This window comes from Tetrahymena thermophila, assembly GCF_000189635.1.
Source record: "Tetrahymena thermophila SB210 genomic scaffold scf_8254716, whole genome shotgun sequence".
In the NCBI taxonomy this organism is placed as follows: Eukaryota; Ciliophora; class Oligohymenophorea; order Hymenostomatida; family Tetrahymenidae; genus Tetrahymena; species Tetrahymena thermophila.
Window position 1 is genome coordinate 1108270 of NW_002476481.1, and position 21741 is coordinate 1130010.

The 21741-nt window shown below is 22.4% G+C and overlaps 5 protein-coding genes across 5 annotated transcripts; 3 read left to right on the forward strand and 2 right to left on the reverse strand. All coding sequences in view use genetic code 6, as the record gives it.

Annotated features, from left to right (window-relative positions):
* Positions 1-965: 965 nt before the first annotated feature.
* Positions 966-3997, reverse strand: TTHERM_00107010 (lipase maturation factor 2; the record flags this gene model as incomplete). The annotated part of the gene is made up of 12 exons (XM_001012345.2): positions 966-1188; positions 1248-1413; positions 1472-1650; positions 1707-1901; positions 1965-2161; positions 2214-2403; positions 2461-2594; positions 2649-2790; positions 2849-3147; positions 3554-3706; positions 3775-3854; positions 3937-3997. 12 exons carry the CDS (start codon positions 3995-3997, stop codon positions 966-968), a joined length of 2019 nt encoding a protein of 672 aa, XP_001012345.2.
* Positions 3998-4469: 472 nt separating this feature from the next.
* TTHERM_00107020 (hypothetical protein) lies at positions 4470-6618 on the forward strand (the record flags this gene model as incomplete). The annotated part of the gene is made up of 4 exons (XM_001012346.2): positions 4470-4637; positions 4699-4840; positions 4900-5094; positions 5255-6618. 4 exons carry the CDS (start codon positions 4470-4472, stop codon positions 6616-6618), a joined length of 1869 nt encoding a protein of 622 aa, XP_001012346.2.
* A 2527-nt stretch (positions 6619-9145) lies between these two features.
* TTHERM_000107039 (hypothetical protein) lies at positions 9146-9883 on the reverse strand (the record flags this gene model as incomplete). Its single annotated transcript, XM_012796647.1, has 1 exon — positions 9146-9883. One exon carries the CDS (start codon positions 9881-9883, stop codon positions 9146-9148), a length of 738 nt encoding a protein of 245 aa, XP_012652101.1.
* A 3021-nt stretch (positions 9884-12904) lies between these two features.
* Positions 12905-16695, forward strand: TTHERM_00107040 (tetratricopeptide repeat protein; the record flags this gene model as incomplete). The annotated part of the gene is made up of 3 exons (XM_001012348.2): positions 12905-13276; positions 13330-13473; positions 13537-16695. The coding sequence occupies 3 exons, from the start codon at positions 12905-12907 to the stop codon at positions 16693-16695; spliced, it is 3675 nt and encodes a 1224-aa protein (XP_001012348.2).
* Positions 16696-18144: 1449 nt separating this feature from the next.
* On the forward strand, positions 18145-21150 carry TTHERM_00107060 (hypothetical protein; the record flags this gene model as incomplete). The annotated part of the gene is made up of 12 exons (XM_001012349.2): positions 18145-18333; positions 18752-18813; positions 19061-19269; positions 19326-19330; positions 19391-19476; positions 19615-19656; positions 19717-19752; positions 19804-19931; positions 19992-20256; positions 20312-20458; positions 20510-20677; positions 21105-21150. Exons 1-12 carry the CDS (start codon positions 18331-18333, stop codon positions 21148-21150), a joined length of 1197 nt encoding a protein of 398 aa, XP_001012349.2. The 5' UTR covers positions 18145-18330.
* Between the last annotated feature and the right edge of the window lie 591 nt (positions 21151-21741).

Consider the following 21741-nt stretch of genomic DNA (forward strand, 5'->3'; position numbering starts at 1 on the left):
AACTCATTCTTATAAATCTTTCATGGTTTTAATAATTTGCAACTAAAAACAAAAACACACCTATCCTTTTAAATACCTTGTTAACTACATACACCTTGTCTAAAGCATCACATGAATAAATAAAATAAATACTAATAATCATTAATAAATAAATAATTAAATAACTAAATCACTGAGTCAATCAATCAATCAATAATTAAATAAATAATTCAACATAAAAATCATTAAAAAATAAATAAAAATATTTATTTCAACTTACCAATTAAAAACATTAATTAACTAATCAAAAAATATAATAAAAGAACAAAAACTATCTTATAATATCTTATTTATTAAAATTAAGAGGAAAAAAACTATTTCTTCAATTCTATTTTATAATGCTAATTAATTATTCTTAATTATTTATGCCTTTTACTTGTTATTTTATATTTCTTTATCTAATAACAATAACTTTCTTCTTTTGGTTTTAAAGATAAATAAAAATTAATTTTTGCTAATTTTCTATTTCACAAAATTAAAATAATAAAAACTGTAAATCCTCAAATACCGTAAAATATAGTTTAAGTTGATTAGGTAAATTATTAAATGGCAGCTCTTTTCTAAAATTGAATTTTGATATTTATTTTTATTTTTTAATAATTCCACTATTGATTCAACTCCTTCATCAATATATTAAAATTATTTAAGTTTAATTTTCAAATAGCAGTCTTTTTAATTTAATATCTAGGCAGTAAAGAATCAATTAACAACACTGTATGTATTTATTTTTTTTCAATATTTAATTAAAAGTAATTAATTATTATTAAAATATTCATAGAGTTTATAAAAATTAAATTGAAAAATCTAGCAAGTCAATAATAATAAAAATACTTGAAAAATATATTAAATACATAAATATTTATATTGTTAATTAAATATGATTTTCTAACTATTTTAAAAGTTTTTTTTGTTTGTTTGTTAATTTTTCATACTTTTATCTTTCTGTTCTTGAGGAAATTTTTAATGAAAATTAGCACTAAAAGAGTCCACACTATTTCAATTAGGGGTACAGTTTCTCTCAAAATGTGAATAGGATAACGTTTAGTATCTATTTCTTGATTCATTAGCTTTAAGCTCTTTTCCAAGTTATTATGCACTCTCATAACTCTTTCAGCCATTATCTATGGATCTTTCCTCTTCCAAACATTACTTTTAAGAAAAATTTTAATTAATATATTGAGTAAATTTTGTTTTTAAATTAAACTTACCCTGTACTAGCTCTTTCTTCTAAAGTAGTGTAAGAATAAATGTATTTTTTAATATTTAAGAAATTTATTTGCTTTCCCTTTAATGGATTATGATCTATTAGACTGAGAGCACTAGGCTTGTTATTTATCAGCTTGAACATGAAGTTTAATAGATAAGCTTCATTAACTATTTAGATGATACAAAAAAATTAATTATAATTAAATATCTTTCTTTATAAATTTACTATGAGGTCTCATAGCTGAGAACCAAAGTTGCCAATCAAATCTAGGATGATAAGGTGCAACAAATCTTAATGGTTAATCTATTGGTCCTGGTTTATAAAAAAGTGTTATTTCATGATAATTAATTCCATCTTCACTCACTTCAAAAATTAATTCTTCTCTACCATTTATACCAGTCATACTAAATAAATTGGAATAAATTGATTAAATTTCTTTAACGAATTAAATAATATTTACACTCTGAATAACCCATAACTATTAGAAATGTGGAATGGCTGAGACTATTATTAAAGTTGTGATAACAAGGGTATGTTTAATGGGAATTAAAACATTTCTTTATCCAATCCTGCAAAGAATGTGTAGGAAGTGAGCATATACATAATAAACCCAAAGGTAATTGCAAATAATCTTTTTGTGTTAACAATAACGCTCCTAAACATTTTTAAAAATTTAAAAGATGAGTCTAAAATTTTTTATAATATTATTAAAAAATACTTTTAGCTATTATATTTAAGAGAATAACAGAAGAGATTGTGTACACAAAATAACATAGAAGCTATTAAAGCTACAATAGGGACTTTTCCATTGACTAAATTAACTCTAATATCTGCAAGGGTGAAGTCTACTTTACCATTTTCAAAAATAGCTTCTAATGGGAAATATGTTAAGTACGCATAGATAACCATAGCAATCTATTTAGAAATAATTGGTTTAATATTTTTTTATTTTGTTAATTTTTCTTACAAATATTAAAATGCAAATTAGTAGCTTCAATTTTTTCATTAGAGGGGAATATGGGTCATTTTTTAAATCTTTAGATTTAGTTTCTTTTTTTAAAGGCTTTTTGATGCAATCATTGTAGTCTCCAAGTAGACTTAAGATAAATTTAGGTGTCCAATACTTTAAAAATTTATCATCAAATGTAGCTAAAGTGCTTTTTAAGTTAGAGACATTTTTATATAATTGAATTTTAATCAAATGAAAAAAGTACACCAAAACAGTTAAGAAGTTAAAGAAGTTATAATTTCCAGTTAAGATTATCATAAATTGTTCACTGAGAAGCATTAAACCACCAAACTGTCTGAATCTTCTAAAAGGGGAATATATGAGCAAAGATCCTCCTATCTTTTAATAAATTTAAATACTTTATTTCTTTAAAAAACCAAAAATAAAGATTACTAGAGTAATAAAATTCTAAGCTACGAATAATTTCTTCAACCAAGATGGCAGCTAGTGAAAATAGTATGAAATAGGATTGGGGAGAGGCTAGCTTTCAAAATGATAATGAAGTGCTGTCAATTACCACCATGTAGGACATTAACTATTTTTTTATTTATTTGTAAATCTAAAATTTAAAGATTTATAATAAAATCTCATACCTTGTTAGTTTGACAACTCCACTGGCGTAGTTCAACCTAAAGCAAAGCCATTTCAATAAATCTCTAGTTACTGAAGATATCTCATCAACTATCAATTATCCGTTTCTGACAGTTGGAGTAATAAAAATAGTAAGAAAACCAGCTTCTAAAAGCATAATATCCCATTAAAATGAGAAAAATAGTTATCCTACAGAGAAAATAGATAAATATAAAAACCAGAGGCTCAAATAAACCAAGAAGTTCATAAATTTATTTGATAGCAAAGCTAAAAGACTCAATAATACTCCAATTAAGCAAATCTTTTAAAAAAATAAAATAATTATTTTGCTGCATGAATAGTATTTATTTAACTTAGAATAGATGTCTTTGATGAGTTTATTGATAATGAATAAAATTATGTTCATTAAATTAAATAAACTCTTAAGATATTTATGTGCTATTTAAATATATTAAATAGGAACTATTTTAAATTCTAAAAAGTATCTTAAAATAAATATTCTTCTTGCTTTTGAAAGAAAGATCAAATTAAAAAGAATTTTTCATAATAATTTAATCATAATATTGTTCCTTTAAAATATAATATTTTATAGAGTCAATTCAACATTTAACTTTTTCATAAATTGATATTTCTGCTTTTATAAACTTGCTTTATATTTGTTTATCGTTTCATATTAAATACATTAAAATAATATTCTAATTTTTTACTAAATGAAGGAGAGTTTCGTAGCTATCGAATTCAGACAAAGAAGGAACAACTTTTTTAATGTACTCCATAATTTCAGGTGCCCACCAAACAATTGTTGGCACTATGCTCATGTCTTTATTAATTCCATTATTACTTAATCTTTTTAAGTAGGTCTATAAAAATTAAAAAAAATGATATGAGCTTATATTAATGGAATGAAATATATTATTAAGGTATTTACATGAACAGGAAGAAGTCCATCGTAACCTATCAAAGCATTTATTTCATAAAAAATGGACAAGAACGCTGCTAAATAGATAACTTTAATATTAATAATTAAAATATATGTATTAAAATGCATTATTTCTTGATTTCATATTTTTATTTTCAATGAAATTCATACATGCCATTCCTTTCAAGAATATGAACTAATAAAGAAGGATATTCTCTCCTTGCCTTCCCATTTCTTATTATTTTTTTAGAGGAATTTCTAAACTTTGAATCTAAAATTTTTGTAAATAAGTTTTTATTGCTATTATTTTTTTTTTACTTTTTAAAAAGATACTGATTATTTATTAATTAATTCAAATCAAAAAGATTCACGCTTACAATTCACTAAAAACACTGAATAATACAAAACCATCCAAATATATAATATAATAAATCCACTTTTATTCTGTTTTCTTTTAGAAGACATTTAGGTCAAAATAAATCTATTTATAAAAATTAAAACTCTTTTGTGTTAGCTTAAAAAAAATGTAACAAGCCATTTTCAAAACAGACTTACTTCTCCAAAATTTCAACAATTAAATTTTCTACGTGTTAAAGTTATTATTAAAATCTTCATAAATAATTATTTATAACAATTTTAATTTAATCAAAGATATTTATTTGATTTCTGATAAACTGTGATAAATAATAAAACTTGATATAAAAATGGAAGAATAAAGCTTGGAAGCCAATTTAGAATAGCATATATAGCATATAATAGATTTATATTAAGATTCCTTAGATTAAAATACAATTAATTGTATTAATCTATATGAAGCATATCCATAATTAAGTTAAGTTAACTTTATTCATCAAATGGATGCATCATTATTTGTAAGATTAAAATAGATAAGAAAGAAATAACAATATACTAATTATTTTACTAAAATTATAGCTTATCTAAGGCAAAGAAGGAATTTTGTGGATTTTAAATGCTACAGACATGAACTTCCAAAAATTTGATATTGTTAAAAAAAATTTATGTGAAAATACTGAAATAGTAAGAGAGCATAATTTTATCATATTGAACTATTAAAGTAGAATTTATTTTAGAATTGGAGAAAAAATTAAATAAATTGTAAAATAAATATAAAAGGCTTAATATACTTCATTTAGTTAAAGATTGAAAATTAGAATTTAGAACTAGAGCTTGTTGATATTTATGAAGTTGACTCCAGAGATAATATACAAATTAAAAAAATACTCTTCAACCGCTTTTATGATAAAGAGTTTTATGTGCTGTAAATATTCGTTTTGACGAAATAAAATCAAGTAATCCAAATCAACAAAGGTATATTTTATTGCTATACATGTTTCTAATTTTATTAAAATATAAAATAAAAAATATTTCAAAACATTTTAAAATTCTCAATAAATGTTAATATCTTTAAAAATATAAAATTCAATAGTTTATTTTAAATATTCTTAAAGATTTATCTTATTTCAAAAAGGATACTGTGAGTATGAAGAGAGAATAATTATTGATTTAGAAAAAAGTGAAAAGTAAATAACTGATTTAGCTTTGTTAAATGGGAAGCTGTATTTACTTTTTAATGATTAGTATATTGTCGTTTCTTAAGAAAATACTGAATATTTTGAATTTGATGATGATTTTTAATAGTTTATCAATTTTCAAATTAACAATGAAGACAAATTAGCATTTTTAGGTCACAATAAAATTAGTTTTGAAGGAATAGAATACCTTTTTGATAATGCTGAAATTTTAGATTTTAAAGGTGAAATTGATAATAAAAACTCAAAAAACTTTTTAATTCAATTAAATAGAAGAATAAATTATGTTTCTTTTGATTTCGAAGCAAACAAGTTAAACAAAATTTTGGATCTGAGTGAGCTTCAGCTCAGTTATGATATCAAAAGTATATTTGAAATAAACAATTCTTCTAGAATGTTTCTAGTTGTGAATAAAATGAACGATATATTTTTAATGTCTAAATTTAAATTTTATAATTACATGCTAAGTTCAGTTAGCAACAAGATAAATTACATTTAATTTTATGAATAATATGCAACAATAATGAATAAAAAACTGTCACTAAAAAATCTTAAACGCCCTTATAGAATTAAAATAGATTAAAAAAATAATACATACGAATCAAATTCTAACTTAGATTTAAAAGAATCTTATGAAAATAATTAAGGGTCTGATTCAGTTGATTTAGGAGAAAAATAAAATAAAATGAATTATAATTTGTAAAACGATTAAACATAACAAAATAGAATTTAATTTGATAAAGATTAATTTGAAGATTTAAATAACAGCTACAATTCCGATGAAGTATTATTGGACATGGATACTCAATAACTAATATAATAAATCAAGGAATGTGAAGATTAAAAAAAAAGAAGAGATTAAAAAATAGAAGAATCAGATGACTAAAATGATGAATAAAGCGATTATAAAAAATATGAAAAAATTCAAAGTGCGATTGATAAATTTCAATAAATAAAAAGTAATAAATAAGTAATTGTTGATATCTTAAAGGAAGGAGTTTATTAGACTTAAATGCAGTATAGCAAATATTTATACAATGGAAAATAAGTAAATAAGTAATAAGAGATTTGCTAGATATGCAAAAAACTAATTTGTGTTTCAAATGATGATAATTCTAAGCAACCTTAGTAATAAAGAAACAAAGTAGAAGGCAAAATATTTTTCATTCTATGCAGGCATTCATTCCACAAACATTGCATTCTCTTCTCTCCAACATACTCTCAAAACTTTAAATTTAATTAGTGCCCCGTATGTGCAAACTATGAATGTCTATAAGATTTACCTGCTCATTCTTTTTTTTGAAATGAATTATATTTAAAAGCATTTAAAAAACATATTTTTCAGTAATATTCTAAATTATTATTTGTTAATTTGTTAGAATTTTTCATTTTCGAAATTAAAAAATTAAAGATTCTTTTTTCGTATTTTTAAACCTTTTAAATTTAATTGTAATTAAGTTTTATAGAGTATTGATATTTATCTAATAAAAAATAAATTTATAATTTAAATAATATTTACCTCTTTTTTTTTCTTAACTAAATGATGAATTTTTACCTCATTTTGAGCTATTCCAGTTATTAATATGTTTTAAAAGTAGATCTATGAGTAATTGTTTTTTATGAAGTGTTATTTGAGTATTAATTATAGACTGAAATTAAAATACTTAAGAAATTTCCTTTGAAATTTTTAAATTAATCTTCAATATATCCATAAAAGTGATTTCATAATGAAAGCAATAACATAATTTCTAAGATAATAAATTTATAGGCCATTAGTATTTTTAACTCTATAGTTAAAGTAAATTAGCAATCTCTAGCAAGCTTTGGCAGTTTATTATCTATTTTATATTTTAAAATTTTATTAGAATATTAAAAAAAAAAAGGAAATTTACTAATTTAGAATATTTAAATATTATAAATTTAGAATTATATATATAGTACCCTAAGGTATAGCCTTTTTCAAGGCTACATACACGAATACTAATAAGATTTGTAATTAAGCTTTAAATAAAATAATATAAATTGATTTTATTTAGCAATAACCCTCACTATTTTTAGGATAATTTCTAAAATATTTCAGAAAAAGCTATTATTAATTATGTCATGTTAAATAAATCTAAAATATAGTCTTTTATTCATTAAAAGATTATAAAAAATCAATTGTTTCAAATTTTCTTATTTAAAAAGAATTAGCTATAATAGTGGAATAACGCTTTTTGAATTTAAAAAATTTTTGAGGTTTAAAATTTGTACTTTTTTGTAAAATTTTTATGAGATATGAAATGAATATAACACAAAATTTGAAAAATATCGATCACCAAGTATTTATTACTAAATATTTTATCATTAATAATGTTTTCCTTTTATAAATATTAAAATTATAAATATATTTTAATGAAGAAGAAGAGTTAAATACCAAATTGAATATTTATAAAAGAAAATTATTAATTTAAAAAATAAAAAATAAGATATTCTAATTGCTTGCTTAATTTTTTATTTTAGAATTTTAAATTAAAAATAAAATAATAATTTGACCTTTTAGAATATTTTAACAATATTTATTAAGATAGAGCTAAGGACAACTAATTTTTTATTAATTAATTAATTAAAAAGCAATTTATAGTTTTAAAAATAAAAAAAACTATTAATCTAACTCACTATGAGTCAAAAAAAATTCGACCTTGAATCATATCAAAATATTTCTAAAACATTTTCTGATTACTATTAGACCAAAGATAAATTTAAGTAGTTAAATGAAAATAATTTCAATGTAAATTTGAAGATAAAAATAAATAGTGAAGAACTGGGACTAGCAATTGATTTTTTTATTATTCAATAACTCTCTATGAATTTGGCAATTACTGCTAATGAATAGGAGAATAAAAAAAATTGTTAAGTTGCTATTGATCTGAGTACTCTTAATATAGAGATGAAAAATGTAAAAGGATACTTTAACTTATTTTCAGGCAGTGAATACATAAGCACTTGCAGCTTATTTGACTTAAATGAAATGTGTAAGATTGCAGATTATTACTAGTCTTTTATTATTAGATAATACATTCAATCTTTTTAAAATAACTATGAATTTAAACATTTTTATGATTAGTATAAATCAGCATTATAAAATAAAAATCCTAATGTTAAATTATTTTACTAGGAAGCAATTTTATAACATAAAAAAGAAAAGCGTAGTTTATTTATTGATCTCCACTACACCTTAAGCTTAGAGTAAATAGATTAAATCTTACTACTGGATCCTGAAATTTAGAAAAGTAAGGATTATGTTTCTTTCTATGCTAATCAAATTAAAACTATACAAGACTAAAAAACCATTGAGAACTGGGTTAGGGTATATAGCCGATCACCAGAATAAAATGCTGACATTTTAATTTAAACAGTTTTTGATTAATTAAGCAATAAAAATGTATTTAAACCTTTCCTTAGTGCACTTGAATAAGTCAGAAATAATCCTTTAATAGATAATGATTTTTACTGCTATTTGAATGTTAATAATAAATGGATAGAGTAAATAAAAAAATTTAATAAAATAGAGTCCTTTAGTATATTTTTAGATGAGCTTAAAAATATGAAGCCTGATTAAAAATTAGTCATATAATAAACAAAGTTACAAAATATTAACAATTTGAATTTTTTTAAGAACCCTCTTGCAATTGCAGAGGAAAAGGGATTCTAGCTTTTGGCAAAATTGCATGGAAATGATTTAGAATATAATTCCAGTTTTTGGAAAGACCAAAACCTATTAAATGAGAATGTCTAAGATATTTATCAATAATAGTCAGCAAAATACCCTGCTTTTAACTTTTAAAAAATCAAGCAATTATGTATTATTGATTTATCAGGTAGGTACACTGTTTTAGAACTTGAGTACAATGAGAATCTAACATTACCTGAAATATTTACTTAAGATAAGCAAATAAATTGTAAAGTGTTAGAGGGATGTTAAACTCCTTTAGAGTTGATTATTGGTTATGCTTAAACATCTGTGTCTTATGAGCCTTATTGGAGAATAAATTCTTACAGTGCTTCGTATAATTTTAAGTTTAGAATAGGAGGAAGTTATCATCATCTTCATAGTTAATAAGGTGAAGATATAAATAAAAAACCAACTTCTATGGAAATGGCAGGTCTAGGTTTGAGCGATTAAACATGGCAGCCTTATACTCATGCTAAAAAATCCTATGGTATTAGAGTAGCAGCTGATAGAATTGAAACTCCTGATGGTAAAAACTAAGGTTAATTTTCAGGATTTTGCATTCTCTTAGGAAAGTGATTGTCAGATTAAAGTTAATTATTTAATCATTCTTTATGTTTTATATTAAAATGTTAATGAATTTTACCTAAAAAGCATAGCTAAACATTTTTTTTAATATCAATAAAAAACATATTAATTTTTTACTTTTCTATTCTATAATTGCTTTTTAATTGTTAATAAATTAAAACTATAATAGAGAAAGAAATAACTTTATTTTTTAATTCATCTTAATTTAATTTATTTAAAATTTAAGCAAAAAAATATTAATTGAAAGTTACTATTTTATTAATATCATTTTTTAAAAAATCTAATTTCAATACAACCTGTTTTAAAATACTATTAATCTCATTAACTAAGCCCTTCTTTTATTAAGATATAATTTTACCAAAAATACAAGACGCAGAGGTACTGTAGAATAAGGTATATATAATTTTTGATCGAATATGTATGTTGCTAAACATTTTATGAAATTATTATGATGACAATTTTATCAGTGATGGATCAATGACCCACTGCATTAACATACATAAATTCTCTTAAAAGCTTTATTAACCTTTTTTGATTTTTTATACAAATTCCACCTTATTTCCTTGTTTCTCATACTGTGATATTTACTCAACTAAAATTAGGCGCGTAAAGTCCCATTCGAAATAAGTTATTCATAAATTTAGGTGGTAAGAGTTTAGAACCCATCCTAGATTGATTATTAGTATAGAATTATGAACTTCAAATGTAGGTACTCTATCAATTCCTTTTAATTTTTATTCAAGCTTTACCTTATTTCTATGTCTCACATACTGTGATATGCAGTAAACTTATTTTATTAAATTAAATACAAATTTAGTCAATAAAATATCAATTTTAAAGTTTCATTTAGTCAAATTATTTTATGTCCGACTCATTGAATAAATTCGACTTATCCCTTAGTCATCAATCACTGTTTTTTAAATTCTAAAATTTTTAAAAAATTAAAAAGAAAATTTTAGAATTATTATTAATTATGTAAATGTCTATTTTTAATAAAATTAAAAAAAAAAATTGTAAACCTTAAATATGTTAATAAAGAAATATTTTTTATTTTAAAATAATTTATTTGATTTAAATTATGGAAATATTTTAATCATCTTTATTAGAACTTCACTATAAATATTTTAATCTTACATACTTAAAAATTTAATAGAGCTTAACCATGGAAAATTGCAAGTGTTATTTGTTTTGGAGAAATTAATTTCCAACAATTAATAAAAAATTATTAATTCCCATAAAGAAAATCATCAAATATATATTGATATTAATTATTTATAAATATTATACAGAAAACTTAACTTTTTTGGGCTTGTTTTAAAAATAGTAGTCTTATATAACCAATTTTATTTATTATAAATAAATTTTTCAAAAATATCTTGATAATTATAAAATATTGATTATAATAATCTATGATATAAGATGAATTTGAGGAAATAGAAATTTTAATTAGAAAAAGCTAGAATCTCTTTCAGTAATTTACATAAAAGCAGTGAAAAAAAAGTCATTACCATAAATTTTATTTTTTTGAACTAATAAATAGTTATTTTTCTAAATGTAAGGATTATTTAAATGCATATAATTTTTAGTAGTTGGGCTAATATGTGAAATATCTTGATTTCTTTTAATTTTATTGATTTATTCCTAAATTCTTTGAAATTTGTTTCGCAAATAAAGCATCAGTATAATTTGATTAATATATTATGCGTGTCCTTAAAAGAGAAATATACTTTATAAAAATTGAGTAAAAAAAATTAAAAATAAAGATAAGCTTAACAATTAAATATCTCCACATATCCAACTAGTTAATTATGCTCTAAATCAATAAAATTTAATATAAAATATTCATGTTAAGCTTTTGGAATACATCAAAAAGCAGTATTTACTTATTTAATTTAATTTTTTCATCAACTTATAAGCATAACAAATTATTGATGAAAGATAGATAGCTTTTCTTACAAATGTAAAAATTTATAAAAAATATTACTTTATTTTATTAAATTTTTCGACAATGGTTAATTTTTAGGTTAATGTTATCTTTTATTTTCTATTTGCAGAATTTATTAATATTAGAAAATATCTGTCAATTAATTAATGAAATTTTCCTTTTTTAAATTATTCAATGAAGATTTTGTTTATTAATAAAGAGAAATTACCTTTTTTATTCAAATTTCTAAAAGACTCTTAATAATATTAAATGTTTTGCTTTTTATCATAATATAGATTTCGTATATTATTTCATTTATTCAAATTATTTACTTCTTTTTTTTGTAATGAGAGCTCAGAAATAAAATTTAAAATATATTTAATTGAAATATATTAAAAAAAGTATTACACTTGAAATAGTATTATATTCAATAAATGTATTAGAGACTTGGGCTTGCCTTAAACAGCTTAACATATTAAGTAAAAACTCTTGTTAAGCAAACTCATTTTCTTAAATTATTAGTGATAAAGATCGAATACAGCAAATGGAAAGAGGAGAATCTATTTAATTTTGAAGTATTTATTTTACTGAATGTCAAAAATTGTACTATATAGTAAATAACTAGAATCTACTTTATATTTAAAACATCCTTAAGGAATACTTAATTTTATTTCAGGAATAGATGAACTACTTTTCATGAAGATTATAGTCTATATTTACAAATTAATGTATTTATTAGCTTTCTAATTCACGAAATTTCTTATTAATCAAAATAGAAATATACGTAATTAGAAAATAGAAGTGCATGTTAAATATATTCCATCATTTCCTTAACTTTATGTGTTGATAATATTAAAACAAATATTAACAATAATTAAAGCTAAGAAGAAACAATTTTACTGTGATAACTTAATAATGCGTACTATGATTTAAAATATAGATCAAAGTGATGCAATTATTTGATTTTTTTGAAAATAATCCTCTTTAGATTGAGATTTTGAGAGATATTCATATGAAAATTGGTAATTAAAAGAAACAGCTTTTATTGGTATGGGGTGGTGAAGAGATGGGTATATATCCTAATTTGATGAAATACAATTTTTATAATTAATTTATTTAATTAAAAAAAAAATAGCCAAACAATCCAATCAAAAAGCAATCCTTTATTAACTTATTTCAAATTCATATAAAGTAGAAGTATTTAGCTTTATAAAGAGGTACAGCAATCAATAAAAATACTTCTCATAACAAATTAACTCTAAATCTTGAAGAATTTATCTTTTTTAAATTAAACCCATTTAAAAGCGCTTTTTTGTGATTAAAATCAATCAGTTTTCCTTTTTATACTGAAATTTTTATTAGAAAATGCTTACCTAAGTTATGCAACAAGAACTTACTTTGTTGACTAAGTAGCAAGTAAGCTTCAAAGATGACTAAAACCAGGATGTATCCAAAATGTAAAAAACTCTTTCGAAATAGTAAAATGATAATAGAAACTAATAAAAGAGTTCGATTCCGCTAATCTATCGCCAATATTAGTCTGCTAAAGATATAAGGAAAGAAGGAAATTTAGTGAATTTGTTGACAACTCAAGAAGATGACTATGAAAATTGTATGCTAAAAAAAGAAGAGAAGAAATCTCCTTACTCTCCTGGGTCTTCTGATGATGAACCTCCACAAAAGATCCAAAGAGATGAAGTGAGTGAAAAGAACGACGAATACTCTTAAAAGACAGATGTAAGAATACTTTGTCAAAACTTTTTCTAATAATATATTTTTACTATATGTAGAATTGGCTCAGGGATTAGCTGAATAAGTCAATATAACTCTAAGAAATCAGTCAGAGAAAAGATATTTAAGGCTAACTTGAAGAAAAAGAAGAAGAGAAAAACGATATTTAAAGCCAAGATAGCATTCAAAACATGTACTTCAAAGTAAGTTTTAATTTATTTTACATTTACAAAAATTCAGGATAGTAATAACTCTTTATAAAAAAGACTTAAAATAGTGAGATAGAGAAAATTGGATTCAAATCATAAAGTTAGAAAATTTACGAATTTATCATTGAAATTAATTTGTCTGATTATCTGGCTCAAAGCTAACTAACTCTAAGCGAGTTAAATTAAATTTATAATGACTTTTTAAATGTTAAGTTGAATGATGACAAAGCTACTAGTTGCAAGTTAATGATTATACTAATTGAACTATACTCCAAGTCTTATAGAGTCAAAAAGGTTATATGCAGACATGGGGTTTCTGAATTTGTGATGGCTGGATACAATATTAAAACAAAAGCAGAAGTCGCTATTTTTGTACAACTTCCTTAGTTCAATGCCCAAAAAGGAAATTGCTTTGAAAAATTTAAATAAGAGCAAGAATAAGTCCTTTAAAAAATCATAAGCGAGCAGTTTAAGCTTGATCAGATTAACCATAACTATTACATCTTAAAAGTCTTTTAGTAATTCTTAATAGAGCCTGTTCTAGGTTTGGTTTAAATCACTGAGATATTTGAATGCGATTTAGAATCAGAAATTAAGTTGTAATAGAAAGATTTCACTAATTAGAATTTAATTAATATTTTCTTTTAGCTTATCAATGCTCTAACAGAAATACATTCTAATGATATTACCCACCTATAACTAAATCCCAGAAATATTTTAAAAATGTAAAACGGATAATACAAACTATCAAATTTTGGTAGATTTTCATTAATTTCATCAAATTAAAAAATCTCATAAGAGGAAATCAAGTTTTACTCTCCAGAATAAATGGAATGCATTAAAAATTAAACTTCTGTACTAAAAATGTAAGATAAATCTGATGTTTACAGCATGGGTCTCACATTAATGACTTTGTTTAATTTACCATAAGATAAATTTTCAATAAGCGATATTAGGGAAGGTAAATTCTTAGAATAAAAAATTGATGATCCTGTTTAACTTTCTCTTATGATGTTTATCAAATATTATATGACTTGCAAGGATCCTAATAATAGATTTAATTCTCTTAAATTAAGAGCGATTTTACTTAGCGAGTTTTCAAAGTAATAGATCAACAGAGAATAAGAATATCTTAGAATTGTTAAACTGATTTCGAGCTACAAAGCTTAAAATCTACACACTCATAAATACCTTTCATATTTATATTTTTTAACAGCTCAATTAAATAAAAATCCTGGAAATAATTTGATTTAGTCTATAAAAATAGCTCAGCTAAACACTAATTTTAACAATTCAGATTTTTTGTAAATTTAAAGTATGTATGCTCTTATTTTAAGTAGCGAACACAGATTTAAAGAATCTGATAAAATATTAACCAATTGCTTAAGTTAAAGAAAGCAATTATATAAAGACTAACTTCACTATGATATCTCTGATGCTATAAATAGTTTTGCAATTTCGTATACAACTTAAGAAGAATATAAACTGGCCCTCGAGTAGGATTTAAAAACATTAGAGTTGAGAGAAAGCTTATATGGCATGGAGCATCCTGAAATTATTAGGTCTTATCTTAATATCGCATCAACATATGAAAAGCTTGTCCAACACAAAAAAGCTTTGGAATATAAACTAAAAGCTTTGAATATGAGAGAATAAATAAATACTGGAAATCACCCAGACTTAATTGAGATTTTTAATTCATTAGCATAAACATACGAAGTGCTAGGAGACAATAAAACAGCTTAACAATATGATTTTAAGGCTGTTAAAATGAGAGAAGCTCTATAGAATGATGAACCCTCCAAACTTGCATAGTCTTATTGCAGAATTGCAGTTTCATATGAAAGACTTGGAGATGACAAAACATCCCTCGAATATAAACTCAAAGCCTTAAAAATTAGGGAGACTCTATTCTAAGGTAATCACCATGATCTTGCTTTTTCCTTAAACAGTGTAGCTATTTCATATGAAAGATTGGGAAACTACAAAGAAGCTCAAGATTATTTCTTAAGAGCTTTGAAAATGAGGGAAGCACTTTATCACGGTAAACATCCTGACCTTGCAGAATCCTATAACAGTATTGCTGCTTTCTATTCGAGACAGGGAGATTATTCTAAAGCCTTAGACTATGAATTAAAATCACTTTACATTAGAGAAATCCTCTATTTAAAAAACCATCCAGACATAGCTGAGTCTTTAAACAATGTTGCTGTTGCCTATGAAAAATTAGGATTCGATGAGGTCGCCCAAGAATATGATTTATAAGCCATGAAAATGAGAGAAGCTCTTTACAATCAAGATCACCCTGAACTTGCACAATCTTACAGTAATATGGGAGTCTGTTATGAGAGATAGAGGAATTACTAAAAGGCTTTGGAGTATGAAAAAAAGGCTTTAAAAATGAGATCAAGACTATATGAGGGAGATCATCCTGATGTAGCTGAATCCTATAATAATCTAGGAATTTGCTATGAAAGAATAGGAAGTGATAAGAAAGCTTTGGAACTTAAGATAAAATCTTTGCAAATGAGAGAAAGAATATACAAACAAGAGCATGCTGACGTAGCTGAATCATTAAACAGTGTTGCTATTTCTTATGGAAGAATAGGAGAAAATCAAAAAGCTTTAGAACATAAACTAAAGGCTCTAGAAATTAGAAAAAAGATCTACTAAGACAATCATCCTGAAATCGCTGAATCTCTCAGTAGTATTGCAGTAACTTATGAAAAACTGGGTGATGAAGAAAAAGCTTATGAATATGATTAAAAGGCTTTGGAGATGAGAATTAAAGTTTATCAAACAGAACAGCATCCTGAAGTAGCTGATTCATATTAAAATCTTGCTATTTATTATAGCAGAAAAGGTGATCATCAAACATCGCTGGCCTATAAACTAAAATCTTTGACCATCAGAAAGTCTCTGTACAATGATGAGAAAAACTCTGATATTGCAAAGCAACTAAACAGCGTTGCAGTTACCTATTAAAAGCTAGGTAACAGAAAATTTGCTCTAGATTTCTTCTTAAAAGCTTTGAAAGTAAGAGAAGATCTGTTCTCTGGAAACCATCCTGACCTAGTCGAGTCATATAGTAATTTAGCAAATTTCTTTTAAGAAGAAGGCGACAGCATTAAATAGTAAGAATATGAGTAAAAACTTAAATTGTTAAATATAAATTTACTAAGTTAAATCACTTAAGAATTGAACCTATGTCTATGAACACTAAAATGAAATCTATAATCACTAATTTATAAAAAATACTAAAAAACTCAATAACTAATTAATAACTAATTAAATGTTTATTTTACTATCAAATATAAAATAAGAATAACAATATGTTAAATTAGATTAAATTAAATTTATTTTATCTTTCATTTATTTATTGTAAATATTTTGCTTATAATTTAATAATCTTCTTTTTACCACTAAAACAAACAAATATCAACTAAAAAAATTCAAAATAATCATATATAAATAAATAAATACATTCTTATTTTAGAAAGAAGATGATTTGATTATTAGTTTACTTACTTATATTTAATAGTAAAAAGAGTTAATAGTTAAATTATTTTATTTCAAAAATAAGCTTATAAAATCATTAAGATTAAGATATTTTATATATAGCTATGAACTACTTTAGATAAGATTTAATTTTTCAAATGCATCATTTAATATTTTGGATAAATATTTTTGTATAAATATTTATTAGAAGATATTAAATAAATCAAAATCAGAAATAGATAGAGTATTTTCTTTTTATTTATTACATTTGTATTAAGATAGAAAGTATGTAAATTATTGTATTTAGATTTCATTGGATATAATTTTTCATCAAAATTGTTTTTACCTAAATAAGTTCTAATTATTTTTTTTTTCAAATTTATTTAGAAAAAAATTCCTAAAAAAAAATATATTAAGATTGAGATGTTTTATATACAAAAATATGAGCTGTTTATCTCAATATGTCAATAAAAAATCTATCATGGTGATTGATATTTAATATCTAACACATTTGACCTAAGAAGAATTTCTATATTTATAAATTGATTTATTTCTTTGATTATACTACATACTTCATATACTGCTAACATTAAATATTTATTAATATAAATACTATATAAATTATATTATTTAGGTACTATTCCAAATAAGTTTTAGTCAAGTAATTTTTTCTTAAATTTAGAACATTTTATTAATTCGAAAATATAATTATATAAATTTAAGTTAAGTTATTATAAAATATAGATTTCAAAAATTTTATTCAACATTTACAAAGATTTTAGGATTTTTATATTAAAATAGAAATTTATACATAAGCAATATATATGTTTTCTTTATTTTAAATAAATATTGTTTTTAAGTATTTTTATTTTTAATTAAGTAGAATATTGAAAATAAATTAATTTTATTTTCTTGCTAGTTTTTGATAAATAAATGATAAATTTTGAAGTAGTTATTAGTATATCATGTAAGATTAATAAACTTAATAATTGATATCTTTAGTAGATGCATATTTTATTCACAATTAATTAATAATTAATTTGCTCATATATATAGATTTAAGTAGAAATCACCAAATTTTACAAAGAAATTTTGAATAGTGAAATAATTTGCTTTGTATATTTATTTATTTATTTATTATCAATTTGATTGATACAATTAAAAATACTAATTTTACCTAAAAACTTCTAATTAATTTAAATTCTGATAACTAATTAAGTCATAATAAAGTATTCCAAAAAGTAGCAGACAGATAGTTTACAAAGACACTTAAAAACTAGGTTTCATTCAAAGATAAACTTAAGGAAAAGCCAAATATTAATAGTTTAAGCTTAGTTTTAGATTATTTACAACATGGTAGAGTTTTATTTAGCTTAATTTAAACTTTTTGGTTTGCTGATTATGGTAGATAGATATATATCCCCTAAATGAGTCAAATATAAATTAATAGGAAGTGGTTTGTTCAAAATCAATCTAGATTTATTTCAGATTAGTGTTGATATAAGTCATATTAAAATATATATTGATTAGAAGAAATGTTTTACAATAAAATAATGAGGAATACATTTCAAATAAAGATAAATTTTTATGTTATTAATACATGCATATAATAATTAATAAATGAATAAATTGGCAAATTTTTGATCTGCTAAGATAATAAAAAGCATCCCAAAAACTAAATTTTACAATAAAGTATATCCTCAGCAAACTCTTTTAAATACTAACTTTCATTTGAAAATACTATTTAATTTTACAAAATATTTTAATAAAATAGTAAAGCGAAATTTAAGAAGCTAATGTTATCAATTAGCCTACACAAATGCAAGCAGTTCCCTAGTAATATATTTTTATTTCAGAAGCAAGTTTAATTAATAAAAAGCTATTTATTATTTAAATGAAAAAATAAATTCTTAAAATTTTTATCTAATAAAATAATTTCATATTTCTTTCATTATTTTTGTTTGTTTTGTTTTGGTTTTTATAGACCTAATTAATTTATAAAGAAGCAAATACTATTCAATATTTTAACTCATTTAACAAAAAATGATTTTTTTATATTAAGTACCTTTTATCATTTTATTAGACACTTGGTTACTTCTGATGAGCATGTTCTAGACCAAGAAGTGCATATTTTAGAAAATTGTAGAGAATGTTAGAAATTTCTTAGGGATTGTGCAGCATGCAAATAAGATCCAACTTTAGATGAATTGTTAAAAAAATATAGAACTTTAGGTGTTAGCGATGATTTCTTAAAGAATCTTTCACCTTCTCAAAGCCCAGAAGTTAAAATGAGTAAGTAAATGATTATAAAATCTCAAAAATTTTAATATTATTCTAATAAAAAATAGATAAGGTATTTATTTTTATAAAGACAAAATAAAGCAAATTAGCATCATTTTAATAACTTAAATAGGGAAATTATAATAATTACTCCTAACAAAGTCAGCAAAATTAATAAAATAAAAACTATTCTCCAAAGAGACAATCTGCAGAGAAAAGGTATTCATAAAAATAAGTTTAAGAAATTCATGATCTTTTTTATTTTAAAAACTATTTGAAAGTTGAAAATATAAAAATAAATCTATTGATAAGCCTCATTCATTTATATATGAAATTTAAAATATTAATATAAAATAGAACAGAATATCGTAGATCCTCAAAGGCAAAAAAGAGTTCAAGGTAATCAACAAATATTTTTATATGAAATTAAGGAGTTAATTTTAATTACATAAAAAATAGATCTAATTCCTAAGAATATAGAGGTTCTTCAAGAGGGTAAATACTAACACAGGTTTTCTTTTATCTAAATGTATATTATTTAAATAGAACTAAAAATTATCAATACCCAATCAGAGCTAATAATAGCAACAGCAATAACAACAATAGCAACAATAATGGAAACAATACTAATAATTATAACTAGTAAAACTCAACTCAAAGACCTTTGAAAAACGGTAACTTATTTAATTGAATTAGCTATTTAAAATAAAAAATAAAAATATTTGTTTGAATAGACAGAAGATCTCCTGAGTAAAACAGAGGAGGAAGCTATTAGCATTATTACCATAATAACTAGCACTAGAATAACAACTAATAAAATAACAGTTTGAGATAGTTTAACAATTACAATAATTAAAATTACTCTTATAATAATGCTAATCCAAATTCTTTGAGAGAGCAGAGAGACTACAGAGATAAATCTCACTCTTATAACAGAAAAAAATCATAATCTCCAAAAAGAAGATCAGAAGAAGCAAATCAATATAAAGATTACAGCAAGTAAGTTTATTTTATCCTACAAATAACTCAAATAATAACCATAATATTTTGTTAGAAGTTTAAAATAAAATAGAGAAAGAGGTAGTAGCAGAGATCGCAGAGACAAAGAAAAAGAAAGTTATCTTGAAAAGAATCAAAAGAAATTCGATTCTAAAAAATAAATGCACTCAAACAACAGGTCAAGAACAAGAACTAATTCAAGGTATTTTGTAGCGCTTATCAAATAAATTTAATTTAACATTATAAAAAATAGAGGAAATAGTATAAAAAAGAGTGAATACAAAAGATCAAATTCAAGAAACAAAGATAAGTAATAAAAAGATAATAAACGATATGGTAACTATAATACTAAAAGCAGAGAAAGTCAGAGATAAAGAGATATAAGCCATGACTCAAAATAGAGCCAAGAAAGAACTTTTGAGTAATTTAAATTCTATTTTGATTGTTTTGAGTTTTTTTAAATTAATTTGCATTTAAAAGCAAAATCAATCAAATTTTATAATTTTCATACTAAAAAAACAGAATTTTTATATATTGTAAAGTCATCTAATCAATTAAAATATTATAAGATTATGATAGATTTTATATAAATTATTCATTTATATTAATTCTAAAAAAAATCATATAAAAATGACTTTAAGTTAGTTTAAAGAAAGTAAAATTTACATTAACTTAAATAAGCAATTTATTATTAAGAATAAAAAATTTTGATTAAAGAAACATGAAATTAATTAATGACTAGGAATAAATAGTTTATAATGATTTGTTAAAATTAAATATTTTTTTTTCAACGATAATTAAGTGTCAAAAAAACAATGTTTAATATCTTACCTTTTAAATTGAAATAGGGAGATGTAAAAATAAATTGAGAAGCAATTTTCAAATGCTAAATGAGAATAAAAATAGATAGTAGTTGATTGAATAGTGAACAGTAGCTGATTTGGTGTAAACAATAAATATGAAAAAACATATTTTAACTTAATACTTTCACAGTAATTTAAAAGAAACAAACGTTTATAATTAATTAGAATATTTATTTAAATTTATATTATTTATAATTCATAATAAGTATGTGTATTTATTTTATTATTTATATTATTTCTATTTTTTTATTTTTGAATAAATAAAATAATTAAGAAATTATTTAATAAACTTACTTAGAGATACCAAAACTCAACATAAATAAAGTACTTTAAAATTATTATATCATTAAATATTTATTTTTTGTGGTTATTGAGTTATTCTAATATTAATAATTCTAATATTTTACTTAAGCCTGATTTTTAAATTCATATAATATTACTGTAAATACTCATTAATTAAGGCATTCGCTAAGTATAAAAAAATAAATTAATTAAGATATTATGTTATTTGATTTTTTAAAAATTTAAGGAAAAAATACATTAATTAATGAGCATTTACAGTATATTAATTGATTTATTTATATATTTACAATATAATTTAAACTATGTTTTAAATTTATCA